This window comes from Drosophila gunungcola, assembly GCF_025200985.1.
Source record: "Drosophila gunungcola strain Sukarami chromosome X unlocalized genomic scaffold, Dgunungcola_SK_2 000049F, whole genome shotgun sequence".
In the NCBI taxonomy this organism is placed as follows: domain Eukaryota; kingdom Metazoa; phylum Arthropoda; class Insecta; order Diptera; family Drosophilidae; genus Drosophila; species Drosophila gunungcola.
Genome location: NW_026453193.1, coordinates 572075 through 596655, shown reverse-complemented (window position 1 = coordinate 596655; position 24581 = coordinate 572075). Strand labels below are relative to the sequence as shown.

Here is a 24581-nt window from a genome sequence, read left to right as displayed (position 1 = left end):
CTTCTCCTCTCTGTTTTTCTCTTCTCTTTTCACCCTGCGTTGCACTTTGCTTTCTGCTTTGGGCTAATGCGCCCGCAGCACCTGAGTGTGTCAGTGTTTGTGTGCCGGTGTTAATGTAAGTGACCCCCCAAGCCTACACCCCGTCATTCCTCCTGTCGCACTTCTTTTAACTCCCAACGCCCCATTACCACTTTTAACCCTCTGTGTGTCAATTACAACAAGTTATTTTTTGGTATGTACTTTTTTGATGGAAAATAAACATTTGTATTTGCATGTTTGACAATCATCTTAAATTTGTTTGGAAACAACCAAACAGAACATTAAAAAATTTTTATGAATGGTATTGTTGGTGGAATTAAAGAAGAATTTGTAATGCTACAAATAAAGTTGCAAAAACGCATTTATATCTGCATTAATATTTCCAAAAGGGTGATATCATATTTAGGACTGGGATTTTACCGCCAAGTCACATGTAGTAAAAAAGAAATCCAAGAAATATTACAGGTGTAATTAAAAATTTTAGTGTATTTTTCACTTAACAAAAACCACCCAATTAAGAAACCATCAGAGTACAGTTTAAAACTGTACGTTTTTATCTACATGTGCATTTATAATTCCCAACTGGATCTTGAGCGCCCACATAATAATTTTTGTAGTCAGTCCTCACATAATTCTATTGTCAATAAATCATTATTACTAATTGTGAAAAACCGATTTATGTTTTTAAATGATATGTTGTTATTAATAGATTTTTTAAATTGTTAAGTGCTTATCGCAAGTGTCACTTGGGTAAGAAGTGGGTTAAGCGTTGCTTTAGTACAACTTTTCACCAACAAGTTTATTGTTTGTGGCATTTCGCTGTTGTTTTTGTTCGGAGGGGAAAACCTTTTGTTCCTGCTTTCATTATCAGTATCCGCATCTTTTGCTTATCATTTTCTGGTTCTCTCGCTTTGATTGCTATTGTTGTTATTGCTGCAGTTGCAATCTATGTAATTTTAAAAAATGTAAAAAGAAGAAGTAAATTGCTTACCAAGTTTTGCACACAATCATACATACATACATACACAAAAATACAAACTCCGATGCACAATTTAGTTGGCTGCTTTTTATGCACTTTCATTCGCCTGCTGCAGCTGCTGTCGCTCTCTCTTTTCCACTTGCTTTCTCTCTTTCTCCTACTGACTTTGTTTTTCAGCCCTTGGGAACTTCCCCAACTCATCTACTCCTCCCTTCTCCACTTTTCTTTTCCACAGCATTTCATTTTGTTGTAAGTTTTCATCGGATCTGTCATTTAACAAAAAAATTGCTTTAAAGAACGCGTCATATAATATTTTTAACATCTTCTGTACTTATGTATGTACATATGTATATCTCCTCCTCCTTTTTTATCCTCCCCCACATACCTCGTTCTTCGGTGACAGTTGGCAACTCTGAACGCAGGACCACCTGGTCCCTCGATGTAACTGATATTGTTCTATGGGTCTTCATCACTATCATCATCAGTTTCCCTTCTCTACAAACTGCGTGTAGATTTATTCTTACCTTATGTTACATATCTACAGATGTTATAAAAGTTACTTGATTATTTTCGCTAGGTTGTATCATAGAACTAATATTCACTGCGATTAAAGCGATTCCTTTAACATAATTATTAACATGTGTTCTAAAACACGCCACAAACAATAAGTAACAATAAGTTAAAAATGGTTTGATATGGAATTTATTAGATAGATATGTACTATAATATTATATTAAATATGTATGTATGTATGTAAGTACATTTGTATCTAATATTATCCTTTACAAACTAAGTTATTTAGAATGGTATGTTAAAAAAATATACAGTATGTCTATACTCCTTCAAATATTATGGGAAGTTGTTTTGGCAAATAAATAAATACATATGTACATATGTATGTATGTCCTATCTGGAGCTTTCCTCACACCAAGCTATATAAATTTCTAAAGGGAATTTAAATTCCCTGCAATTACAATATTAATGGTTTAATAGTTTTGGAATATCTAAAAGTCAAAGCTTCATTTAAGAGTCTTCAACTTAAATAATGCAATTATTTTGTTTAAAAAAAAACTTAAATAAATCCTCACAATTATTATGAACTGTTCTTATCTAGCTAAGGATCGCAAACTCTTGTAATTGTTGCAATGTAACCTTTTAATATTAACTGTGGGGGATGCAGTACGTCGGTTAAGCCGATGCCGCGAGCTTCTGACCCAAACAACAAGAACAACACGAGTACAGGCAGCACTCATCGATAAAAAGACGCGAAAAAAGCCATAGCAAAATGCAAAGGTGGTAGGGTGAAGGGGAGAATGAGGGGTAGAGGGGGTGGCCAGTCGTTATGTATGTGTGTATGTGTGTGTGTGTGTGTGTGTGTGCCACGAACAGTTAGACTTTGGCGGGCGACGTCATCATACTCTGCTCAGCTGCTGCTTTTTGCTTTTGCCCCCGCTTCTTCTTCTTCGTCTTCTTTGCCGTCATCTGCTTCTTCTTCCAAATTACTTGCATTTGTGTGTGTGTGGTTATTTTTTTCCGTTTCTGCGCTCTCTCCCTTTTCGTTCGGCGTTCGTGTTGTTGTTCGCCGCTCGTCGGTTCGGTTGGGCATATTTAAACGTGTTGCATAGTCTCTTGCCGGGTACTCGTCCGCAACGCAGCGCAGGCAAGTCCGTCCGTCTGTTTGTCTCTCTGTCTCTCTGATTCTCCGTCTCTTTCGTCTCTCCGTCGCTGCGTCACTCATTCAAGCACGCTGCTAGACACATACACCCATACATATACACACATACTTGCACACTTTGCTTCACACAAATTCAATTGGCCTCAATAATGAATTAACAAAAAAAAACAAAAACAAAAACAACAACAGAGTAGCGTGCGAAAAGCAGCGAGTGAGTGAGAGGCAGAGAAAAAGACAGAGATAAAGAGATAAGTAAATCGTGTAAAGTTGCGTTATTAAGCTTGTTATATTTTATATGTACATATGTATGTATGTAAAACAAACTTTTTTTTTTGGTTCATCAGAAACTTTTTTATTAAAAATAAAATAAGTCCAGTACAAGGGAATTAGTCATTTTAAAAAAATGCTACTATATTGGGGGTTGGTTTTATCCGAATCGCAAACAAAAGAAACCAGACCACGTGCCACATAAAAGCAATTTGATGGATTTTGCACATAACCAAACACAAATAACTAACATTAGTATGTATGTATGTTCATACATATGTTACCAAGATTTTGGTAAATATTAACCAATTTATTTGTTCGAAATAACCAAGTTTATAAATAAAAAGAAAATGTAACAGCCCTGTAAGCTTCTTAATATTCAGAAATAAATAAATACATTTAAAACAAAACAAACAAAAACTATAAATATAAATTGGGAACCCCAAAATAATTAATTCACATCGTCATTTGAATACGGTAACTTTTATGTTGTGTATTAAAATATTCTAGAAGTAATTCTATGTAAATTAAATTGTATATTTGCCTTGATCTTATGGACTAAGGCAAAAGATTCCATAATATTATTGAATGTGTAATTAACCCCTTGCTATAAATAGTATCTGAAGACATTTTTAGTTTCGGAACAAACGTGGATCACCGATCACACGAAGGAACTTTATCAGTGGTGGCGATCGCTTTTATCTGTTGAGATCTGGGCAAAATTAAGTCGTTTCTATTTTTTTTTTTTTGAGGGCAGCCCGCAGAGACCTTAATGGGTTAACGGTTAGATATTTGTGAGTGTGTGCGTTGGCATTATTTTTTGGTACGCCCGTCTCGCTCGCACCTCTTCTGTTGAAAAACTTGTTGTGCTGCAAACGAAACGAAATGAAACGAAACAAAACGAGGCGAAGCGAAGCGGGGCCTTTCTGCTCGCGACCGCTCGACAGTGTCTCATTCTCTCCCCCTCTCCCTCTCTCTTCGTAAACTCTGGAGATTAAAGAGCACAGTGCTTGTGTGTGCGTGCGTGTGTGTGTGAGCAAGCGAGCGCGTTGCGCAAGGCCAGCTCGTTTAGCGATGCGGGTGCGAGCGTGACAGCAGCTGCCCCAGTATTATATTTTGTGTGTTTTTTCGCTCGACCCCCCGAAAGAAGCCCCCTTTCCACCCACCGGACCCCCCAACCACCACGCCCCACCGCCTATATCCAGCAGTCATATTAAATGTACATATTTAACTGTGTAATATTGAACATCTAAATATATTTACCCATAGAAAGATAAGAGTATAATACGCTATATGTACATACATATTATTAGGTACATACATATGTACATATGTATGTATATAATATGATATATATGAATGTATAATAAATGTAACTCAAAATATATACACATACCAAAAAATACGTTGACTTGATATACTCTTCTATAATAGGATATACATATTTGCATACAAATATAATGTGACAAATACTGCACATCTGTTTATTCGTATTATAACAACTGTTTTGCATTACAAGGTTTTCTTTGTAAAGTATTTAATTATTGGAATTTGAAAACATTTGTTGATCATTTCAGAAATTATGTTTCGGTAATTAAAAAACCCTAAGTCCTTATTCAACAAATACTTAATTTTTTTATGTTTTATGGTTTAATGGTATCGATTTTATGTACAATCAAATTCTTAAATTTTTTAGAATTCCCAGAAAAAAAGGAAAACCGGATTTGTATGTATTTCCAACATCCGGGCAATACAACGATTTTTCGGTTGATTGATAACTTTATCCGGGAAAAGTATGAGTCGCCCCCTCCCTATTGACCTCTCTCTTTCTCGCCATGTTCCTGGCGTAAATTTAACTCGTTTTTCGCTTTGCTTCATTGCCGCCGCTTTTCGTTTGCTTTTGCGTTCTTATTTGCTTGCGATTTCATTTTCTTTGCGTGCTCTTCGGCTCTTCTGCCCCGTTCGCCTCCTCCGCGCATTCATCCCCTTTCCCATTGCCATATTCAATTTGTTTGTTTTTGCATTTGTGTTGGGTTGATTTTTGTTTCTTTTTTTCTTGTATTTGCTTTTTGCCTAACCAACAAAAACAACAATAAAAACAGCAACAAGAACAACAACCCGTTATGACTATGACTTTCAGGTGTGCTCTGCCCCTTCCTTTCGTCTCTCGGCTCTTTTGCCTAACGCTTTCTCTTCGTCTCCCTCACTGCCATTCGTCCCCCACTTTTTGGCTCACTCTTCGTTCATGTTCATCGACGTCGGCGTTTTCGTCATCTGCGCCTTGCGTTTCTCGTTCGTCTCTCTTGTTTTTGTTTTTCTTTTTGTTCTGACATTTGTTTTTGTTTTATTATTGTTATCAATATTATAGGATTTCTGCTAATGCCCTTTCAGTAAATCGGCCGGCTTATTGTTATACTAGATCTTTTTGGATATCTTTCAAAGCTCAGCACATCCTAGGTTTTTTATAATCGTAAAGTATCAAAGGGATGTATAGAGCTTCATAACATTTTTCTTAACAATACAACATAAAATATATTTTCCAGACATACAACTTTTTATAGTTGATCCCGATTAGGCTTTTTAGGCTATCAAATTATTTGTTCCTTTGATCAATAAGTTAGTAAACATAAACATAAAAAATGTCATTTCAAGCTCAAAGACAAAATGATAAATTTAAGTTTCCGCCATCCTTCTTCTCCGAAATTATCTTTCCTGGGGCGACCTTGGAATGCAGGGCACTCATCGCTCTGGCTGGCCGGCTCCATAATGCTTCCCCCTCCGACAAGCCAAGACTTAAAGTCTAAGAGGCCCCGAGATCCGAGAGCCGAGTTGTCTGTCGTTGCTTTTTTGTCGTCATTGTTGTCACTGCAAATGCTTAGATTCTTGCAGCGCACAAATTTCTCAATTTCAAGCATCTTTTGTAGTTGTGGTTGTATATAATGTTTTTGTTTTGCAATTTTTCCCATTCAGACAATAATAACAAAAAGGGGAAAAAACCCAAACACTTCCGCATGCTACGAAAACACCGTTATAAACACGACGAATGCATGTGTGAGAGAACTGATAACACAAACACATACGCACACTCCCGAAAAGACAGGTGTCAATTGATAGCGGAATAGGAGTTCCAGAGATGTTTCAGTTGCAATCCGACCTCGTGGGGAATTACCCTAGATAAGTATGTATGTATGTATGTATGTATCTGATGGCTCTGATTCTAACAAAAAAGTTTTTATCATGGAAAATAAAATAAATAAAATGTCAAAGTACATATGTAATTACATTCATGAAAATATCATTATATTTATACTTGTGTATATAAATATATGTACATAAATAAATATAAATATAACCAACTCAGAAAGAATATAATTCGGAAAGGGAAGAGCAATTAGGGAAATCCGTACGACACTAAAAGATTGGATTTCTTGGGATATTTGCACACCAGCCAAAGTGGAAATCTGGAGATTATCGGTTAAACATTTGTAGTTAAAAATAAACTTATATTGGTGGTGTGCGTGTGGGTGGGAGATTAGCGAAATCGGCAGAGGCAAATTCCACAGTTAAACTGTTGGCAGCGACGTCGACGCAGACTTTTTTTTCATCACTTTTTACATACAAATTTGGTTGGATTTTGCTTTGTTTTCTGTTTCGTCCGATTTGCGGTCAGTCTTTTTTGTGCTTTTCTTTTTTTCTCTCTTAATTCTCTCATTTATGCCATTTCACTTTGGTAAAAGAGAAAAGGGAGGCAATAAAAAGAGCGGTCATTCTAGAATCGAAAAAAGGGAAACGAAAAAAAAAATAAAATAGAAACAAATTTAATGAAGTACAGTTAGTCAGGGTTTTCGTAGTTTCTTTTGATCAGGGTTGCCACTTTATTATATGACAACCCTATTCTTCGCTTCTCTCGTTTCGCAATTAAAAATTGTTGATTATTTTTGCACTGGGTTTTCCTTAAATTCCACGAATACTTATAATAATATATTTATTTGTTAGGAATGCTTTAATGTATTTAATATGTATGTATGTCTAGACTTGTGTGCTTTGTTGACACGCCATATATATGTAAGTTACATATGTATATAAACATATGCATATGTATGTATATATGTGCATATTCATTGTTGTTGGCTGGCGTGATTCATGAATTATGGAATTTACATGCCCACATTTCCAGATAATACAAAGCTAACACTAGCTGTCATCAGTTGCTCATGACTTCCCTTAGCTAAAACCTCTTCTATTTTATTTTATGAGTGAATAATGCTTAGACGAGAATCTACATACATACATATGTATGTATATATGAGCTTAAACGATATTTCGGATAATTTAAATTTTCTTGCTATTTGTTTCTCCAAATAAAAAAATAACTAGAATATTTAAATAAAACAAACACTAATATTTTTAACAAAAATAAATTTAATCATATCTAAGAACAAAAAGTTATCTTTTCTATGATTCACTTCCTTACCTGATAGTACATTTAGAGATTAAGGAGAGGAATTTTCAAGATAAGTGTCAAATTTGATTAATTCGCATGCCTTAAGTAGCTACTTAAAAACTAAATAATTGATAGTAATCAGAAAACAATACAAAAGTTTGATTATTTATGATTATATATTTAAATTACAACCCATAAGGAAAAACATCAGGCGCTTAGTAGTAATCCGCATCACAACATAATGAATACATATGAACGTTATATTGCACAGCGGGATTTTCTTTATGTATTTCCATCCCTCTTGTCCTTTTGCATTATAATTTAGCATCATTGACATGTGAGACTACCTGATTGAATAAGAGATCTATTGAGTCAGTTTCCAAAGCTTGTCAAAATCCTTTTACCTGGGGAAGATCCTTAAAAGTTCCCAGGTAGAAGAAATGTATTAGAAATAAAATGGGCAAGAAATTGGACATACATACATATGTACATATGTCGGTAGAAAAGTAATAACAGTTCGAGATGTAAATTAAATTAAGATTGGCTCTCGCATCTTAAAATTTAAATTACTTGACTCAACAAACTATTAACTGTATAACTTAATTAAATCAATTTCTTACAATTTTCTATTAACTTTAATTATTTTCTTTAAATTGTCAATCGACTTTCTCCGGCTAAAATGGAAATATCGTTACATTTCAAAATTATTCGGAATGTTGACTATTTAACTTGGCTCCTGTTCATCATTCACTTTTCATCCCAATATCCGCCACTTTCCTTTGCTTTCTCGCTCGCACTTGGCGTTTTTGGCTTTCATCGAATATCGCATAAAGAAATCGAAGCGTAAAAAGAAAATTGGTTTTTCATATATTCATATGTTTAAGTTGATGTGTAAGTATGAACGTATGTTTGCATTTATTGAGCTTTGGCTTTTGCCGTTCCGCTTTGTGATGCTTCGTCTTCGCTTTGGTTGTGTGAGTGGGGTACATACATATGTATAAATATGTATATGAATGTGTATGTATAATATTTCTTCTTCTATATATATATATACATATATATCTCTGTGTGTGGATAGAGACATTTCTAATTTATTTATTTTCACTGCAATAGCGAAGAAAGGCAAAAAAGCGAAATTGCAAATAAAAGACGAAGGTGATACGAGTGCGAAAAAGAAAGATATATGGTGGGCGGTGGGCACATGGGTGGTGAAATGGGAGGGAGGGAAATATAGAGAAATAGCAGCTAATTATTCTTTTGTATTATTATTTTTCCCATTTATTTTCTCCCACTCAAGTTTCACGAAAGTAGGGGATATTATTATACATTCAGTATGCTGGTATAGATTATAAATATATTATTTTGTCAAATAACTATTTTATTTTCTTACTATCAGTTTTAATCCACAATAATCAAAACCAAAAACCTTTGGTTTACAGAGTATTTAAAATTCTTGACCCCCCAGGGATTTTGAATTTGGTGCATTGCCAAAAGAAAAACTTAAGAAACAAGCATAATGACAAGTAAAAGCGGAAAGTCGAAGTTTTCATACTCTTTCAGTAATTTTATATAAACAATTATAAAGGATCATTGATTTTTATATTTGTAAGAGCAAAATGGCTAAACCTTTATAAAAAAAAATACAAACAATACATATATAAAAAAGTGTAGCATGATGTGTGGCGTTAGTCCTATAAAATTTTGTATATGGGTAGAAAATAATAAAAGTTATGTATCACACTAGGTCAAGTTTACTATTCCTTAAACTGAAATTATTACATTACTTAATATAGTAATATCTAGAGATTAGGTATCCCATATAAATAGGTTTGAAAAAAAACACAGATACATATACATGTATGTATGTATATAAAAACATAAATTAAATTTTTTAAAGCATACATTTAGACACATTTTTAAGTGACTTAAGATCTTTTAGGGTCCGTAGCTGTCAATAAAATACTTTTCGCCGACAAAAAGATCGGCAGACTATTCCCAGTTTCCATTTTCCCCGTTTCGCAAAACTGAGTGTATGCCAAAAAGGCAGAGTCCATTGAACTACAGAGGGGGTTGGCGTGCTGGGGATTTTTGGGTGAGTTCAAATGGTGCAAAGGGTTGGATGCGGGGGCGTTTCAATGGAGGGATACACCCAGATACATACAGCCACATGCAGATTTTTGGCTTCCACTTGTTGTATGTGTCTTCCGCCCTCTTGTTCTTCACAATCGATTCCATTGAAAAATGTTGGGTGCCTAGGAACAAAGCAAAAACAATATGTATCTTATAGATACACAAGCAATATTGGGGGAAAAAAAATTTAGCCAAACGAAAAAATGAAGTCATAAAAGCCGGGAAAAAAGGAAATACATAAAAATACCACCAAAAAAGTGAATAACAGCGAAATAATATTAAGCAAACGGACAACCAAAAAAGAACACCGAAAAAAGCCGAGATACAAATCTGTGTATTCGTCAGATACATTTTTTTGTTGTTGCTGCATGTGTGTGTATTTAATCTGCAATGATCTCCAGCTCACAGACTTCTTGATGGGAAAAAAGGTCAAAGTATCTCTCTCTCGAACGACAAAAAAAAACATAAATAAGCACACACAGATAGAAAGAGCAAAAGAGACAGGGCAACAACAACAACTGTAAAGTTAAAGTCGCAGCTGGTTATGTTAAAAAAGAGATGGCAATTTCGGGCGGTGAGTGAGTGGGAGGGAGAACGGTAGATGATAGGTGGTAAACAGTTACAATCGCATAAACCAGATACATACACAAAAGAGTCTTACTTTATATAAAACGCCCACAAAACATACTGACACTTCATACATATTTATGCATTTTATACACACACTTAAATAAATATATTTTTTTGTTTCTTTCACGCAAAAAAATTGTTTAATTTTTTTCAATTTTTTTTTTTATGTATACATAAATTAATAATTGTAAGCATCAAAACAGAACAACGACTTTACGGAAACCATCTCAATGTTTTCAGTTTTCATGGGGCAAAAAAAAAACGTTTTTTCAAAACGCAGCCTTGTAGCTTAATACATTTAAATAGCCCATAATTTTAAAAATATTTTAAAAAACTGGTTTGTATTCAATCTATTCAAACTATTTAAAAAACAAAAATTATGTTTATTATTTTGATATTAATCTTAAACAAAAATATGTAATCTAAATTATTTTAATATTTTTCACGGTGTATGGGTGTTTATTGGGTGCCTGTGTGCGTGTGTTTGTACATGGCCAATATACAATTTTGTGCCATCGGCCACCAAAAACTGAGGGCCTCAGCAACAACAACAAAAGGCTAGAAAACACAACAACCACAACAAAAGCTACAACTACAAGAACAAGAGCTACAACAAAAACGATTGCAGTAGCGAAGGTCGTCGCCGTCATTTTATATTGCTGCCTCTGCCGCAGTTGGCATCGCAGTCGACGTCGAGCATCGCAAAATTCCACATAGAAAATTGAGAAAACTGCATTAAATTTTCGTCTACCTCCCCCCCCTCCCCGTCTCCCTGAAGTTTTCCACCATGCATCAGCTCGTTTCTCCCTCCCTCCCACTTTTGCGCCCCATCCCCATTTTCCATGCCCCCTACCCACTTTTCGCTCCTTTTTCGCCCGCTTCTTGTTTTGGATACGATTTTGTTGCTTTCCCATTCACTATGGCCAAAGTTTCATACGTACATCCATACAAATGCACATATATACATACATACTCAAGCCAACAATTGCGGTCACCTCGATGGTAATGCATATTAGCAAGATTTTTAAACATATTTAAAACAAAGTGCACGTTCGGTAAGGTGAGCTGAAACAATCTAAGGATCGGAATTTAAATAATGTTTTTTAATAAAATATTTATGCAATTACGGTGTGGAATTAAAGGATTTCTTCTTTTATACATGAAAGAATTCAGTCAAAAATTTCGCTAACAATTATTTGACCTCAGATGTGCAATGTATGTATGTATTCTGTATCTGAAGCGTGTTCATACATAGATCATAAATCCATGCTATGAGATATACTATTCGCATTATATACGTTTCCAATATGAATAAATTATGATATAAATAAGCGAATCTGAATAATAGAGTTTCAAATGATACAAAAATATGCTGAAAGACAGAGCTAGTTTTCAATCTGATCAAATATGTATGTATATCAAAGCCCAAAGAGAGTAATAGAATTTCTCTTATTTTTCCACCCAAAAAAAAACAGAATCGAAAAGAAGAAACGGGAAAATCAATCAAGTAAAAGAAGGGGAAGCAAGAACAAATAAACATGTCTGGCAAATTAAAAATACATTTAAGCAGCTTCAAGCCAAAAAAATAATAATAAATCATAGCAAAAGAAAACTGGGGAGGGGAAATGGAGAAGGGAAACACAAATAATATATGCGAAAAAAAATGAAGAAAAAAAATAAAGAAAATTATAAGAGAGATATCAACAATATATGTATGTACATATGTATACAAAAAAATTAAGAAATAGGGAAGAAAAAGAAATCTAGAAACCTGATCGGAAAAACAAACTATAGTCTACGTAAAATAAAGATAAAGAAGACTCGGTTCAAAAACGTGTTCTTAAAAATACATAAATACATACAAGAAAAGGGAGAAAGTATTGAAAGAGAATATGTTAGAAAAAAAAAATAAATTAAAACAGAGGAAGAAATATAAGAGAGGAAAGTGATCAGGGAAAAAACAGTTTAAAAAGAAAAGAATTACAAACAAAAATTACAATGATGCAAAAGATAATAAAGAATATGGAGCAAAGCCAAAGAAACAAGAAAATAAAATGACGACAGAAGAAACCGTAACAAGAAAACACAAGACTACCCCTTCATATTTCTTTAATTTATTATTCCTTTTTTCTTCCTATCTTTTTCCCTTGCCCCTCAATTCTTCTTCCATCCATAATTTTTTTCTGTTTCCCCTAGCGAAGTCTACCCCGTGAAACAAAGCAACAGCAACCCCCGGGAACTCCGCCCACGCCCATTATTTCCCGCCCTTTTCGCCACCACCCTACACACACACACATACAAAAGCGATATAGACATAAATAAATATATATGTATGTATGTATGTACATTATACATACATTAGTTATATGGGTTCGTTGTGCGACATCGTCTCTCCACCTCCTTTTCTTCTCCACTCCTCCTCTTGTTGCTGTTCACGAAACGGGGCCTGGACAAGAGACTATTCAAGTTGTGTGTTGCACGCTCAATAAATATACATACATACGTATGTATGTATGTATGTATATATATCAATTTTTATTGTATGACACATATATTTATGCAAACATAAATTTACGGGTATTATATACTTTTAAAATGTATAATTCCGTGTTGGGTTCCAATCATGCAAAGCTATTTAATTATTACTTATACCGAAATTTATCAGTGGTCAATTTTAAAAATTAATTATCACTGACAAATGTGACGCAAGAACGAGGTTTAGCAAAAATAAATAATTCCTAACAGAACGAAAAAAATGTTTTAAAATATTCCAAAAAAATGATAGCTATAACTATTTTGTAAAAAATAAACTATTGGAACTAAGTTTTTTTTTCCCATTTATAAAACACAACAAAAGCTAAGCTAAATTCATAATTTGAACTTGCCGCCCCTTTAATATGCACTCGAAAATTTTAAAACTGGCGCCAAACAGAAACCAGTTTTACAGCGTTCTCATTTTACTACATTTTGTTATCGATTTCCAAAATAACTAAAAATGCAGAGTTTAAACTAAAAGTCCTTCATCGATAGGTTGCCGATTTTTCAAAGTGGGTCATCGAGAACATCTGTTTTAATGCTCTTCTATCGCAATCATCTTGTGGCATTTATCGGTTATCGCCGCTATTTTGGCCAAAACAAAAACGTAAATTTTAGCAACATGTGCGAGGTGGCTTCTCCGGCGGATCAACGAAATGTGGAGGTGAAGGCACGGATTCCGGGCGGAGCAGAGGGCTTCGAGAAACGCCTGTTCCTGGCCAGAAAGCTAAGCGGCGGCCAGGATGCGCAGTTAATCGAGCAGCGCGACGTGTTCTTTGAATCTCCGCTGGGCGGTCGCCTTAAATTACGCTACTTACCGGCTCCATCGCGCTCCCAATTGGTCTACTACGATCGTCCGGATGTCGCCGGTCCCAAGCTCTCCAAGTTCAACAAGACAGAGGTAGACGAACCGGAGGTTCTGGAGAAGATCCTGCGCCAGTCAAACGGAGCCCTTGGTGTCCTGGCCAAACGGCGCCACTTGTTCCTGCACGGCCAGACGCGCATCCATTTGGACGAGGTGCAGGATCTGGGGCACTTCATGGAGCTGGAGGTGTGCCTGCGTCCGGAGCAAACGCTGCAGCAGGGACAGACCATCGCCGAGGAGCTATCCAAGGAGTTGGGAATCCAGGAGGAGGACCTCATGACCGGATCCTATTTCGATGCCCTGCGGAAGGGAAAATAACTGTTCAGCATTTACTGATAATTGAGAAAAAACCATAGTTGTTATATCTTTAAATGGCATTTCCCTATTTGGGTACAAGCTTTTAAAACTAAAAAGGAAAATATAATTTTTAGTAAGGCCAATTAACTTTCACAAGAAACATTAAACATTTAAATTAATTAATATGATTTTGAAATCATTTCATTAAATGGTTCATTAGCTGGGTGAACTAAAAACATTGTTTAAAAAGGGACTAAAAAGTAAAACATTTTCTTTCGGAAGTAACTCAAAGTTTTTTCTTGTGGAACACTTAAAATATTGATATTTGCAACGATCAACCAAATTCAAAAGTCGAATTAATAAATAGATCATATTCATTTGTATCAAATAAACCAGAAATTTTAGTTAACCAATAAACTATTGATTTTGTAAATGTATTATACATTTTGTAATGGTTTATGTTAAACGCAAGAACTTGTTGTGTAATATAAGGTATCTTTTATTTTGCGAGTTGTTGCAAAAACACAAAGTCAAACTCAGGTCTGGCAATGGATATTTACAAAATAGTTTTTCTTCGTTTACTACGCTAGTTGGTGTGAACAGAACTTAGAGCCGAGTTGTAAATGCAGAATGGTTAGAACGACGAACACAAGGATGAAGCGCGGCGGCCAGGAGTTTGTTAACTGTTAAACTAAACTAAGATTACGATCTAGGGCTTGAGGATTACACAGGGCGACGAATTGAGCCGGTGGCCTTAGAGACTATAAACTGATAGCGAAGGCAGCTTTTAGCTTCCTTCCTTTGGGATTTATCCCTCCCTCCTTTCTTTGCTTTCCTTTCCTTTCCTTTCCTTTCGTTTCGTTTAATTTCGTTTTTTTTTGTTTGCTTGCTTTTCCAATGGGGCGGCAAAATTCGTAAATTAATTTTGGCTTGGTTAAAGTCGTGGTTGTTTGTTCGTATATATGGCGCTTAAAGCTAGGAGCGAGGAAGTGGGAACAGGAAATGGTTCTCAATCTGGATCCTTTAGCAGTAGGACCCAATTAGGCTGATGGACAGCGATTCCGAGATGGGATCCGGCGCAGAGATCGGTTTCCAGTACAACCAATTGTAACTGACTGTAAAAAAAAAATGATATTTAGTAGGAAAGTGTTGAAGCTTAAGGGGAATACCCAAATTGGAAGGTTCTACTGCTTTGCTTTTCCATTTGCTACAGATATATGCGCTGTATATAGCTAGGAAAAGAAAAACCTTATTATCACCAAGTTGATAAATAAAAAATGATGTCACTTCTGTATCAAACACCTTGTTGCAATGAAAACATTTACATTTTAAAAATAACCGATAATATATATATTACGAGCTTATCAGGAGTGTTATCTGGCAATCATCACATTGATTAATTCTCTTAGTTTAGAAGCTATCGACCGGAAATATTCTCCATCTACTTCTTTTTCGCGTAAGGGCACATATCGGTTATGGAAAATATTAACATAACTTGGTTGTTTAAATACGATTTAGCAAAAACATAAGATATTTTAAAAATTTCGGTAGAATATACACATGCTAGACTATGTACCTATAGGAACAATCTGGCCAAACAAGCTTGCTTTTTTAGAACGACTCAGCCAAAACATGAAATGTTTTAACAAATTTATAAGAATTAAGATATAGTTGGAACCCATCTCATGGCGACTATTCCCCCGAAATATGTGAGACCTCTTGGAGAATACTCACGCACAAGGGACTGGGTGAGTCGCAGGGAGAGGGTGCGACAGCGGTGCCGGCACTCACTGGTGGGTCGCAGGATGATGAACCGCGTGCCGACCGCCTGGTGGACATACACATTGGGGCATTCCGTCTCTGGCAGAGTGTAGGCCGGCGCCTGGGCAGTATCGATGGCCACATAACGCTCCATGGCCACGCCCATGCTGGGCAGACGCGTTGGCCGGGCGAAAATGGGACGCAGCAGTCTGGCGGGCAGCATCCGATTGCAGCGCCACAGATTATGAGCCTGCTGCGTCCAGCTGCTGTTGAACTGACCGAAGAGATCCTCGAGATTGTGCACATCCTGGTTGGTGGAGTGCACCCGATAGGCATCGCGCTGGAAGATCTGATGGTTGCTGGCATAGATGTTGTAGAAGTGGCTCAAATCGATCGGCTCAAGCTGCTGGCTGCGAAAGGCAAAGGGCGAACCCTCGGGCTGATGGCACTTTTGGTGCTGCTGCTCCGTCAGCAGGTGGGAGCCATCCACACACTCCTCGCCCTCCAGCCAAACGCTCTCCACGTCGGCACACGGCCCGCAGCTGAGATCCTCCAGCTGAAAGAACGGGTTGCCCATCAGGCAGGACTCGTCGTGGAGCTCGGTGAGCTGTGGGAACCGTTGGATCAGTGGCATCGTCATCCGCCGCCACATGCGCATTCCCGGATAGACCATGGCCTGGACGACGCGCTCCTGGTGGCCACCGTTGCTGCTGGTCGTCTCGTAGCGATAGGCGGCCACGCAGAGCGATACCAGCGTTAGGTAGAAGAGCCAGCAGAGGATCTGGCGCCGGCGGTCCAGCAGGTGATGCAGTACCTCCAGCTTGAGGTACGCCATCAATGGGGCGGCTGGCATTTGGGGCGTGACGCCCGTCTGCCAGTTGCGCTGCCGGAAATACTGGAACAGCACATAGTTGTCGAAGCTCAGGGAGCGCACCGCATACCGTTGGTCCGCCAGGCGGCGCAGCTGACGCACTGCACCCGAATACCGCTGCACCACCTGCTGGCGACTCAGTTGCACAAAGTTCAGGTCGTAGTCCTCCAGATCGTAGTCCTCCATGGCGACGTCCTCCTCGGCGGTCACATAAATTGGGGACTCCCCTGTCTTTCTCTGCTCGATTTTGGGGGATAACAATAGTTGATCCCTGTTTTACTTGCTATTTGAACGTTGATTTTCAGCACAAAACAACATTATACCTGGTTTTTTGTTCTGTTCAGTAAAAACAAAAAGAAAACAATAGCTATGGCTTGGTTTCGATAACAATCGATATATTTTGGTGGGCTATTTAAATACAAGACATTAAAAAGACAGCAAAATCAATCAAAATCAAGTGCAGCCTTAAAAAAGTGCATTTAAAAAAAAAAACAATGTGTGCTTTCTGTAAGGAATGGCTATAAACATCATGTTATTATTAAAATTATGTTGATTTAATAAAATTTGTTTACTCGCTTTTGCAAAAGCACTTTTTTTTTTAAAAATCATTTCTGCTTCCAACAAAATACTGAACAAAGAAAAATACCAAACTATATCGATATATACCAAAAACCACTAAAGATGACAACCCTGTCTTTGTTTTCGTTTTTTCCGATGTGATAAGATAACAAATTTATTTAATTTAATGGACATTTGCCCAGAGGAACAATAGAAAAAATGGGGAGCATGTACGACAAATTGGAGGACAATGTCCAGGGGCGGATTGCAGATGAGTTGTCCAGCCAAGGATACGGGAAATCCGGCCTGCGTACTTTGATCTGCTGGATTGCTTTGTTGTCGCTTTTGTTGTGCCTTTCTTGGGCTTTATCTGCCATGGATTAGTGGGCCTCCAGTCTCAAGGATTGGGGCAAGTGGAGCAGCGATTGGTGTGCTATTATGCCAGCGACGCCACACAAAATCTCAGCCTGCTGGATGTTCCCGGTGATCTGTGCACCCACATTAATATCGGGCCCGCCAGTTTGGATAATGCCACTATAGTTTTGCCAAAATCCCTGATCCAGGTGCTGCAGTATGACAGCCGATCCTTTCGCGCTGCCCATCCACAGGTTCACCTACTCCTGTGGATCGGAGGAGCCGACAGCGGGCGACAATTCGCCCGCATGGTGGTGAATCATGCGATGCGAAAGGTATTCCTGCGTTCCCTCCGCCAAATAATGCGCACATATCCCAGTTTGGATGGCATCGATCTGGACTGGGAGTTTCCGAGTGCCTACGACCGCGAGCGAATGCACCTGTCGCAGCTGCTCCACGAGATCAGGATGGAGTGGCAGCGCGAGAAGCGGCCCAACGACATACTCTCGCTGGCGGTGGCTGCTCCCGAGGGCATCGCCCTCTATGCCTATGACATCCGTGAGCTGAATCTGTATGCGGACTATGTGAATCTGATGGCCTACGACTTTCACTTTTACCGCAAGGACATGCCCTTTACGGGCCTCAATGCCCCGCTTTATGCCCGCGCCCAGGAACGATCCCTGATGGGCACATTTAACATCAACTACACGGTGCAATGGTGGCTCAGGAGCGGTCTGGAGCCACATAGATTAGTGGTGGGTCTGCCCACCTACGGCCACTCCTTCACGTTAGTTGCTTTGATATTTATCCATTTATCCATTTCTAATTCTACTTTTGAACCAAACAAACAGCTTGGTCAATCCCCTGAATCAGAGGATAGGAGCGCCTGCATCGGCTTTTGGCAAATGTGGCCAACTGGGCTTCACCACGCTGTCGGAGACCTGCGAGTGCGCCTCCAAATACTACAAACCCAGTCTCCACTACGATGCTGGCACCTGTTCGCCCTACTTGGCCGCCCTGCATGAGTGGATATCCTATGAAAACCAAACGAGCATCGCCTGCAAGGCCAACTATGTCAAGTCCCTTAATTTGGGAGGCGTTATGGTCTTCTCCCTGAACACTGATGACCTCAAGAACGCGTGTGGCTACTTGCCAAACTCAAAACTCAAAAATCAGAAGCCCGTATTTCCTCTAACACAGGCCATTAAAGACATCCTAAGGGAATCGCTGTGATTACTCGGTATTAAATGATATTTGATTTATTTGCAAAGAGGCTGTTGGCCTAGCGAACTGCTCCAAACCGAAAATGTTTCGTACATAGTCATAGACAATAGCTTTATAAATTTAAGTACAAATTAAATTGTCACAATCGATCGATTTATATATAAGCTAGAATGTGTCAACATACGCAAATTCAAGATATATACTGGCATTTTGGAGGATGGGTATAGATCTTTAAAAAAAATTAACTTATATTGTAATACAAATAAACCCAGAGTTTACAAATTTGATCATGCTTAATTTATTAAACCAAAGGGTCGTAATTCATTTTACTAAAAAGTCTCCATATAAAATATTATTAAATTAAAGGTGTAACTGTATTTATGAATTAATTAATTAATTTTTAAAGTCGTTTTAATTTAGCTTTGAAAACTAAACTAAACTGATATTATTTAACAGTTAATTTCTTAATCCCTAAATAAATCTTAATTAAAATATTCCAACAAAAATAAAAAAATTAATTCATTATCTATATTCGGAAACAAAGAGCTTTTAAACAATTTTCTGATTAACCTCCAAATAAAACCGGAAATAATTGGATTTAATATTAAACTAATTATTATTAAAATGAAAATAAAATATTATTACTATTAAAACTAAAATGAAGTGTTTATATAGCTTTAAAATATTATTTAACAAATTTGATTTCGTGCATTTCAGGAAGAACTCTCATTTAAAAGTTTATCTGAAAATTTAAAGAATCGGGTACTTAGAAAAGAGCTTAATATGAAAATAACAAGTAAACAATCAACATTTTTAAAAATCACCACCAAACCGAAACGATAGTTGCGTGAGCCTCGTGAGCGTCGTGAGTGAGAATGAGGTACCGAAAATCAGGCAAGTGCCATCCCTAACGAGAATTAGCAGCCAGAAGTGTTTTTTTTTTTTTGTTGGCAGCGCGCGTGTGGATATTTGTGGCCCCCCGAGCTTGTGGAACAGCCAGAGCCCAGCTTCTGTCCGAGATCCTAGCAATGCCCAACAACCACCTGGAGTCGCGGGTGGTGGACCTGGGCGTGGCCTGCCTGGTCTGCCTGATGGAGGAGCCCGACGCGAGCTCGATCTATGGCCACGACCCGGAGTCGCCGCACATGCTCATCCTGGAGAAGATCCGGCACTGCACCAGCCTGCAGCTGCTGGACGGCAGTCCCGCGGAGCTGCAGCGCTGGCCGGACAAGATCTGCAAGCAGTGCTATCTGGAGTTGTCCGTGTCCTATCGCTTCCACGAGAAATGCGCCGCCGTCCAGAAGCTATTCTACTCTGGCTCCTCCTTCGCCCACTCCTCGCTGCTCCTTAGCCAGCAGGAGAGTGAGCAGCTTAAGCTGGACCTGAAACAAGCCCAACTGCGGCTGCCCGCCACACTGAAGATCAAGCGGCTGGACATGGAGCCCAGCTTCTCCAGTGCCATAGCCAGGGGCACTGAACCCACCTACTACCAGGATGTGGAGGCGGAGGAGGAGGAGGCTGACGCCCTCACCCTGCTCCCAGATGGTGCCATGGTCCTGTCCCTGAATGACCTGCAGGATCAGGATCCCATCAAGCAGCAGCCAGAGGATGAGGACTCCAACGAGCAGCAACAGCAGCACGAGGAAGGGGTCGAGGAGGAGCAGGAGGAGGAGGAAGAGGGGGAGGAGCAGCTGGGCCTGGACCCCTGGGATGCCGACCACACCCCGGAGCATCTGTACGAGATTGAGACGCCGCTGATGGAGGAGTCCGTGGTGGACAGTCCGCCGCTGCCGCCGCCCCAGTCCAGCAGCCAGCTGCGGAAGCGCACCTATCGACGCGTCTCGCCCGTTGTCAAGCGGGAAAGGTTGCCGCCGGTGCCGGAACGGGATGAGGATTACAAGCCGGCATCCACGACCAAGCGCCGCCATTCCGAACGCTCGCCGAAGATCTGCGATGTGTGCGGGAACACGTACAAATACCAGCACGCCCTCAACGCCCACATGCGGCGGCACAACAACGAGCGGCCCTATCCCTGCGAGGTGTGCCAGAAGGCGTTCATCTCGAACGTGGAGCTGCGCCGCCACATGCGTGTCCACACCGGCCAGAAGCCGTATGGCTGTCGCTTCTGCGAGCGCCGCTTCTCGGACTTTGGGAGCAGCAAGAAGCACGAGAGGATCCACACCGGCGAGCGACCCTATATATGCGAGGTGTGCCACAAGGGATTCGCCTATGCCCATGTGCTCTCCGTCCATCGGCGCACGCACACCGGCAAGAAACAGTTCCAGTGCACCCAGTGCGACAAGGGGTTCACCAAGAAGAGCTATCTGTCGGCCCACATGGACCAGCATCGCGGTGGTTCGGGATCGGGTTCGGGAACGGGGAGCAGCGGCGGGGCATCGTCATCCGCTGGTGGATCCAGTCGCAGCCTGCGTCTGCCCGCCCGTAGAGAGCACGTGCGCAGGGAGACGGTGCGCAAGCAAGTTCCCGTCCCCGAGGCATTCACCCTGGATTCCGTGGTGCTGGAGCAGACCAAAGTACTGGAGGAGTGCATCGTTGCCAATGACTTCATGTTCAACGAGGAGGATCATGTGGAGGAGGAGCAGCGGGAGGCTGGAGGCAACGAGGAGGACCTGGGCCACGACGAGTCGTATGCGGAGCCGGACTTCGGCGACGTCGACGGCTATCAGAGTGTGCGCTCCGTCAAGGAGCTGGTCGGCGATCTGCTCGACACCGAGCAGTTTGTCGACGAATCCAAATACATGATAGACTAGTATTTGTCCTTGGACAACACTGCACTCAACTAAGGGGCTGGTCCAGCCCCCCACAGTAAATCAATAGTGCAAACGAAACAACTTATTTTGGTCCACGGTAGTAATCATCCATCCTCAATGATTGCTTCATCTACGGACGAACCACAAAACTTTCCCAACCCGTAGTTCTTAGTCCACAACATTTAGATACGTAACTCTAAGCCCGACAAAATCGATGTAAATAAATTGAACGGATATTCAAACAAACAAATGGAATTTTTTAAAAGACATGCTGGATTAAGCTGGACTCAGTAAACATAGTTTGAAAAGTGAATAATGGAATTATAAAGCTAGTGGTCTTATGTTAAAAAATGGGGACTAGATTATTTATTAAAGTAAGTTTACAATAAACCTAAAATGGTTTTCGTTTGACCCAATTTTTAAAAATTAAAAAACAGTATTAATTCATTTTGCAAGGCTATTTGATAATTTATTTATTACAAAGCAATAATTTATTTTTTAAGTAATCTATTTTGATATTTTTCAAAAGTCTTAAAATGTTGGTAAAATCAAAAACTTAAAATGTTGATGTCTCTTCATTTTAATCGCTAAATTCAGTGTATACATATGTGGAATCAGAGACTAATACCCACATATATAGCTTATTTTGAAGATCATGCCCTCAATCCAGACTTGTTTTCTTTTATATTTCACCTTTCTTTGGGCACGTACTTAAGTTTAACTATAAGTGTTGATCCCCCAATTCCGCCATACGAAAAAAAAGCAAATTTTGTTTCTATGCAAACTGTGTAAACAAAAGAGCGGAAAATGCTGTTTAGTGGAAAATAAGAAACGAATGTATTATTTTGTTGTGCCACGAAATCGAATTTTCGGCTCAACAGAGCAACTGTGCAAACTTGGCACAGTGAACCCCCGCAAAAGAGAGACGATTAAATTCTATCTAGTTTATTACATTACTCGGATTAGTTAAGTTTAGTGGGAAACACGCGTACGATGTGGATTTTGTGACCAGGCAGGGGGGTAATTGTTCTAGGGTGGTTCGTCCACGATAGCCAGTGGCCACTGTGGCGGCGAGAACCGAACTTGGCCACGTTCTTGAACCGGTTTTGGCGGATCACTCCGGCGGGGTCAACGTTTCGCCCTTCGGCGAACACCGGGGCATTAACATAATTCATATTTTAGTCGGTGTACAAAAACTATATCCGCACATATATGTATGCATGTATATATATATATATATATATATATATATATATATATATATATATGTGTATATATAAATAAAAATGTAGTCGGTAGGGGTTGGCGAGGGCGAGGAATATGGATCGGTTTTGCGCACACACAACAGACTCCAGATGGAACAATACAACTTGGAAGATCCCACCGCCGCCGGCTAATCCTCGAAGGTGATTCGGCCGGGCCCGTGGTTCTTCATGTACCGCCTGTACGCCTTGTAGCGCGGATTCTCCGCCAGCTTCTTCTTCATCTCCTCATCCTGTTCCGCCTTCCAGGCGGCGAAATTGTCCCGCTTCCACAGCTCCAGATGCAGGTACTCCTCGATCAGTTTGTCCTCCTGCGCCTCGAACTGATGCTGGCCCATGCCCAGGTGCCGCCGGATGAGGTGCAGCTTCTGCTCCCGCCCGTAGGGCTGCTTCATCACCGTGTAGCGCCAGAACCACTGCGCGTGCCACACGATGAACGAGAGTATCGTGTACGGGCAGATGATCAGCTGCACCCACAGCACATCCCACAGCGTCGGCTTCGCGTAGCCGCCCTTCACGTCCATCTTCTCCTCGATCACCCGCCGGATGATGCGCTCCAGCTCCTCGCGCTGGTCGTTCTTCGACATCTTGTTCTTGCCCTTCTTCTGGATCCGCTCCTGGATCTCGTCGCGGGCAATGTCCAGCGCCTGGTTCCTGTACTTGGGCACCGTGGCAAAGTACTTGATGGCCGAGTCGTAGCGCTGCCAGCCGGAATAGTACTGGATGACGGAGACAATGGTCAGCACGACGACGATCACCAAGCGCACATCCACCTTGGGCGCCACGCGTCGCCGGTAGTAGCGATAGTAGTGCGCATAGTACGCATCCGGGTTGTCCAGCATGTAGTCGTAGTCCGTGCGCGACTCCTCGTCGCGCAGGATCTCGTAGGCGGTGGCCACCAGCTTAAACTGCGTCTCCGCCGTCGCCTTGGCTTCCGCCCCACGATGCAGATCCGGATGATAGCGCCTGGCCAGCTGGCGGTAGGCCTTGCCGATCTCCGACTTGGAGGACTCCCTGGTCACGCCCAGCACATCGTAGCAGTCCTCCTTGCCGCAGTACAGACCCTCCAGCAGTCCGAGGGCCAGTGTGGGCAGGAGGGCCAGGAGCACCAGCTGCAATCCCTGCACCTGCATCCCGGTAATCGCTTTCTCCCGCACACGTGGAGCTCTGGGGGGGGGTTGAAAAGGGGGAGCTGGCACTGGTTAGCTGGGATTGGATTGGATTGGAGCAACTGGTGGCGGTCGCGTTGGCGCTGCTCGTCCGTCTGCTCGGCGTCTGTCCCGCTGCAAAGTTGGCCGCTTAGCCAGGTTAGCTTCAGCCGATAACGCCGATAACACTCAGGTGTTCCGGTACTTTCGCCGGCCAGTGTGACCGCACAGTCGCCGCAGCGGTCACGCTAAGCCACAATCACTACATCACTAATTAATTTGGTATTTTGTGTTTAAATGGCAAAATATACATTTCGAATGCATTTCTATTCCTTATCTTTTATTATTATTTAGAAATCACAAAAATATTATATTAAACCTTTTTTATTAATCATATTAATTATATTAATTATATTATATAATATTATAAAGTTTGGTCGGGTTACTATTGAAATAAAATTATCCCAAATAAATATGATTACAATTGGAGAGCCAAGAGCTCATAATTTTGTGGATACGCTAGGATTAAAATATAATATATATAATTTAACATATATATACCTATATAACAGTATCCTGATTTTATGTTTTTCGACGTGTATTTGTGTATATTTTATATATTTGGTAAAATGTACTTTTATTTTACCTGTTGTAAAAATCATTTGATATTAATTTTTATTCAAATAAAATAAATAATTTTTTTTTAAAATTTAATTTGTTTGAATATTTAAAAACGTGACTTCTTCAAAGTCTTGGTTCGCTTAAACCAGT

The 24581-nt window shown here is 40.0% G+C and overlaps 5 protein-coding genes and 1 long non-coding RNA gene across 11 annotated transcripts; 3 read left to right on the top strand and 3 right to left on the bottom strand.

Moving 5' to 3' along the window:
• Nucleotides 1-283: 283 nt before the first annotated feature.
• On the bottom strand, nucleotides 284-2957 carry LOC128261023 (uncharacterized). Of its 6 annotated transcripts, none has more exons than XR_008268200.1 (4): nucleotides 2406-2957; nucleotides 1350-1556; nucleotides 1061-1284; nucleotides 291-985 (listed from the first exon to the last, which is right to left on the bottom strand). It is a non-coding gene; the product is annotated as an uncharacterized LOC128261023 (long non-coding RNA). The 6 variants fall into 6 exon arrangements; XR_008268199.1 differs by having other exon boundaries at nucleotides 353-985; nucleotides 1404-1556; XR_008268201.1 differs by having other exon boundaries at nucleotides 354-985; nucleotides 1404-1556; nucleotides 2437-2957.
• A 10240-nt stretch (nucleotides 2958-13197) lies between these two features.
• LOC128261019 (uncharacterized) lies at nucleotides 13198-14231 on the top strand. The gene has a single exon (XM_052994429.1). It carries the CDS (start codon nucleotides 13238-13240, stop codon nucleotides 13880-13882), a length of 645 nt encoding a protein of 214 aa, XP_052850389.1. The 5' UTR covers nucleotides 13198-13237; the 3' UTR covers nucleotides 13883-14231.
• Nucleotides 14232-14336: 105 nt separating this feature from the next.
• Nucleotides 14337-16865, bottom strand: LOC128261010 (uncharacterized). The gene is made up of 2 exons (XM_052994417.1): nucleotides 15596-16865; nucleotides 14337-14976 (listed from the first exon to the last, which is right to left on the bottom strand). The coding sequence occupies exons 1-2, from the start codon at nucleotides 16677-16679 to the stop codon at nucleotides 14885-14887; spliced, it is 1176 nt and encodes a 391-aa protein (XP_052850377.1). The 5' UTR covers nucleotides 16680-16865; the 3' UTR covers nucleotides 14337-14884.
• Nucleotides 16866-17193: 328 nt separating this feature from the next.
• LOC128261007 (chitinase-3-like protein 2) lies at nucleotides 17194-18914 on the top strand. Its single transcript, XM_052994401.1, is given in 3 exon segments — nucleotides 17194-17406; nucleotides 17409-18192; nucleotides 18257-18914. Coding segments are annotated over 3 exon segments (1302 nt in total). The 5' UTR covers nucleotides 17194-17270; the 3' UTR covers nucleotides 18639-18914.
• A 614-nt stretch (nucleotides 18915-19528) lies between these two features.
• On the top strand, nucleotides 19529-21650 carry LOC128261003 (zinc finger protein 354C). Its single transcript, XM_052994398.1, has one exon. It carries the CDS (start codon nucleotides 19658-19660, stop codon nucleotides 21398-21400), a length of 1743 nt encoding a protein of 580 aa, XP_052850358.1. The 5' UTR covers nucleotides 19529-19657; the 3' UTR covers nucleotides 21401-21650.
• A 679-nt stretch (nucleotides 21651-22329) lies between these two features.
• Nucleotides 22330-24024, bottom strand: LOC128261012 (dnaJ homolog subfamily C member 25 homolog). Its single transcript, XM_052994419.1, has one exon. It carries the CDS (start codon nucleotides 23793-23795, stop codon nucleotides 22794-22796), a length of 1002 nt encoding a protein of 333 aa, XP_052850379.1. The 5' UTR covers nucleotides 23796-24024; the 3' UTR covers nucleotides 22330-22793.
• Between the last annotated feature and the right edge of the window lie 557 nt (nucleotides 24025-24581).

Coding starts and splice junctions, on each gene's coding strand:
- LOC128261019 (XM_052994429.1), top strand. CDS start 13,238: ATGCTCTTCTATCGCAATCATCTTGTGGCATTTATCGGTTATCGCCGC.
- LOC128261010 (XM_052994417.1), bottom strand. CDS start 16,679: ATGGAGGACTACGATCTGGAGGACTACGACCTGAACTTTGTGCAACTG. Junction 14,977..15,595: donor ACTCACCCAGTCCCTTGTGC/GTGAGTATTCTC, acceptor TTTTTTTTACAG/TCAGTTACAATTGGTTGTAC.
- LOC128261003 (XM_052994398.1), top strand. CDS start 19,658: ATGCCCAACAACCACCTGGAGTCGCGGGTGGTGGACCTGGGCGTGGCC.
- LOC128261012 (XM_052994419.1), bottom strand. CDS start 23,795: ATGCAGGTGCAGGGATTGCAGCTGGTGCTCCTGGCCCTCCTGCCCACA.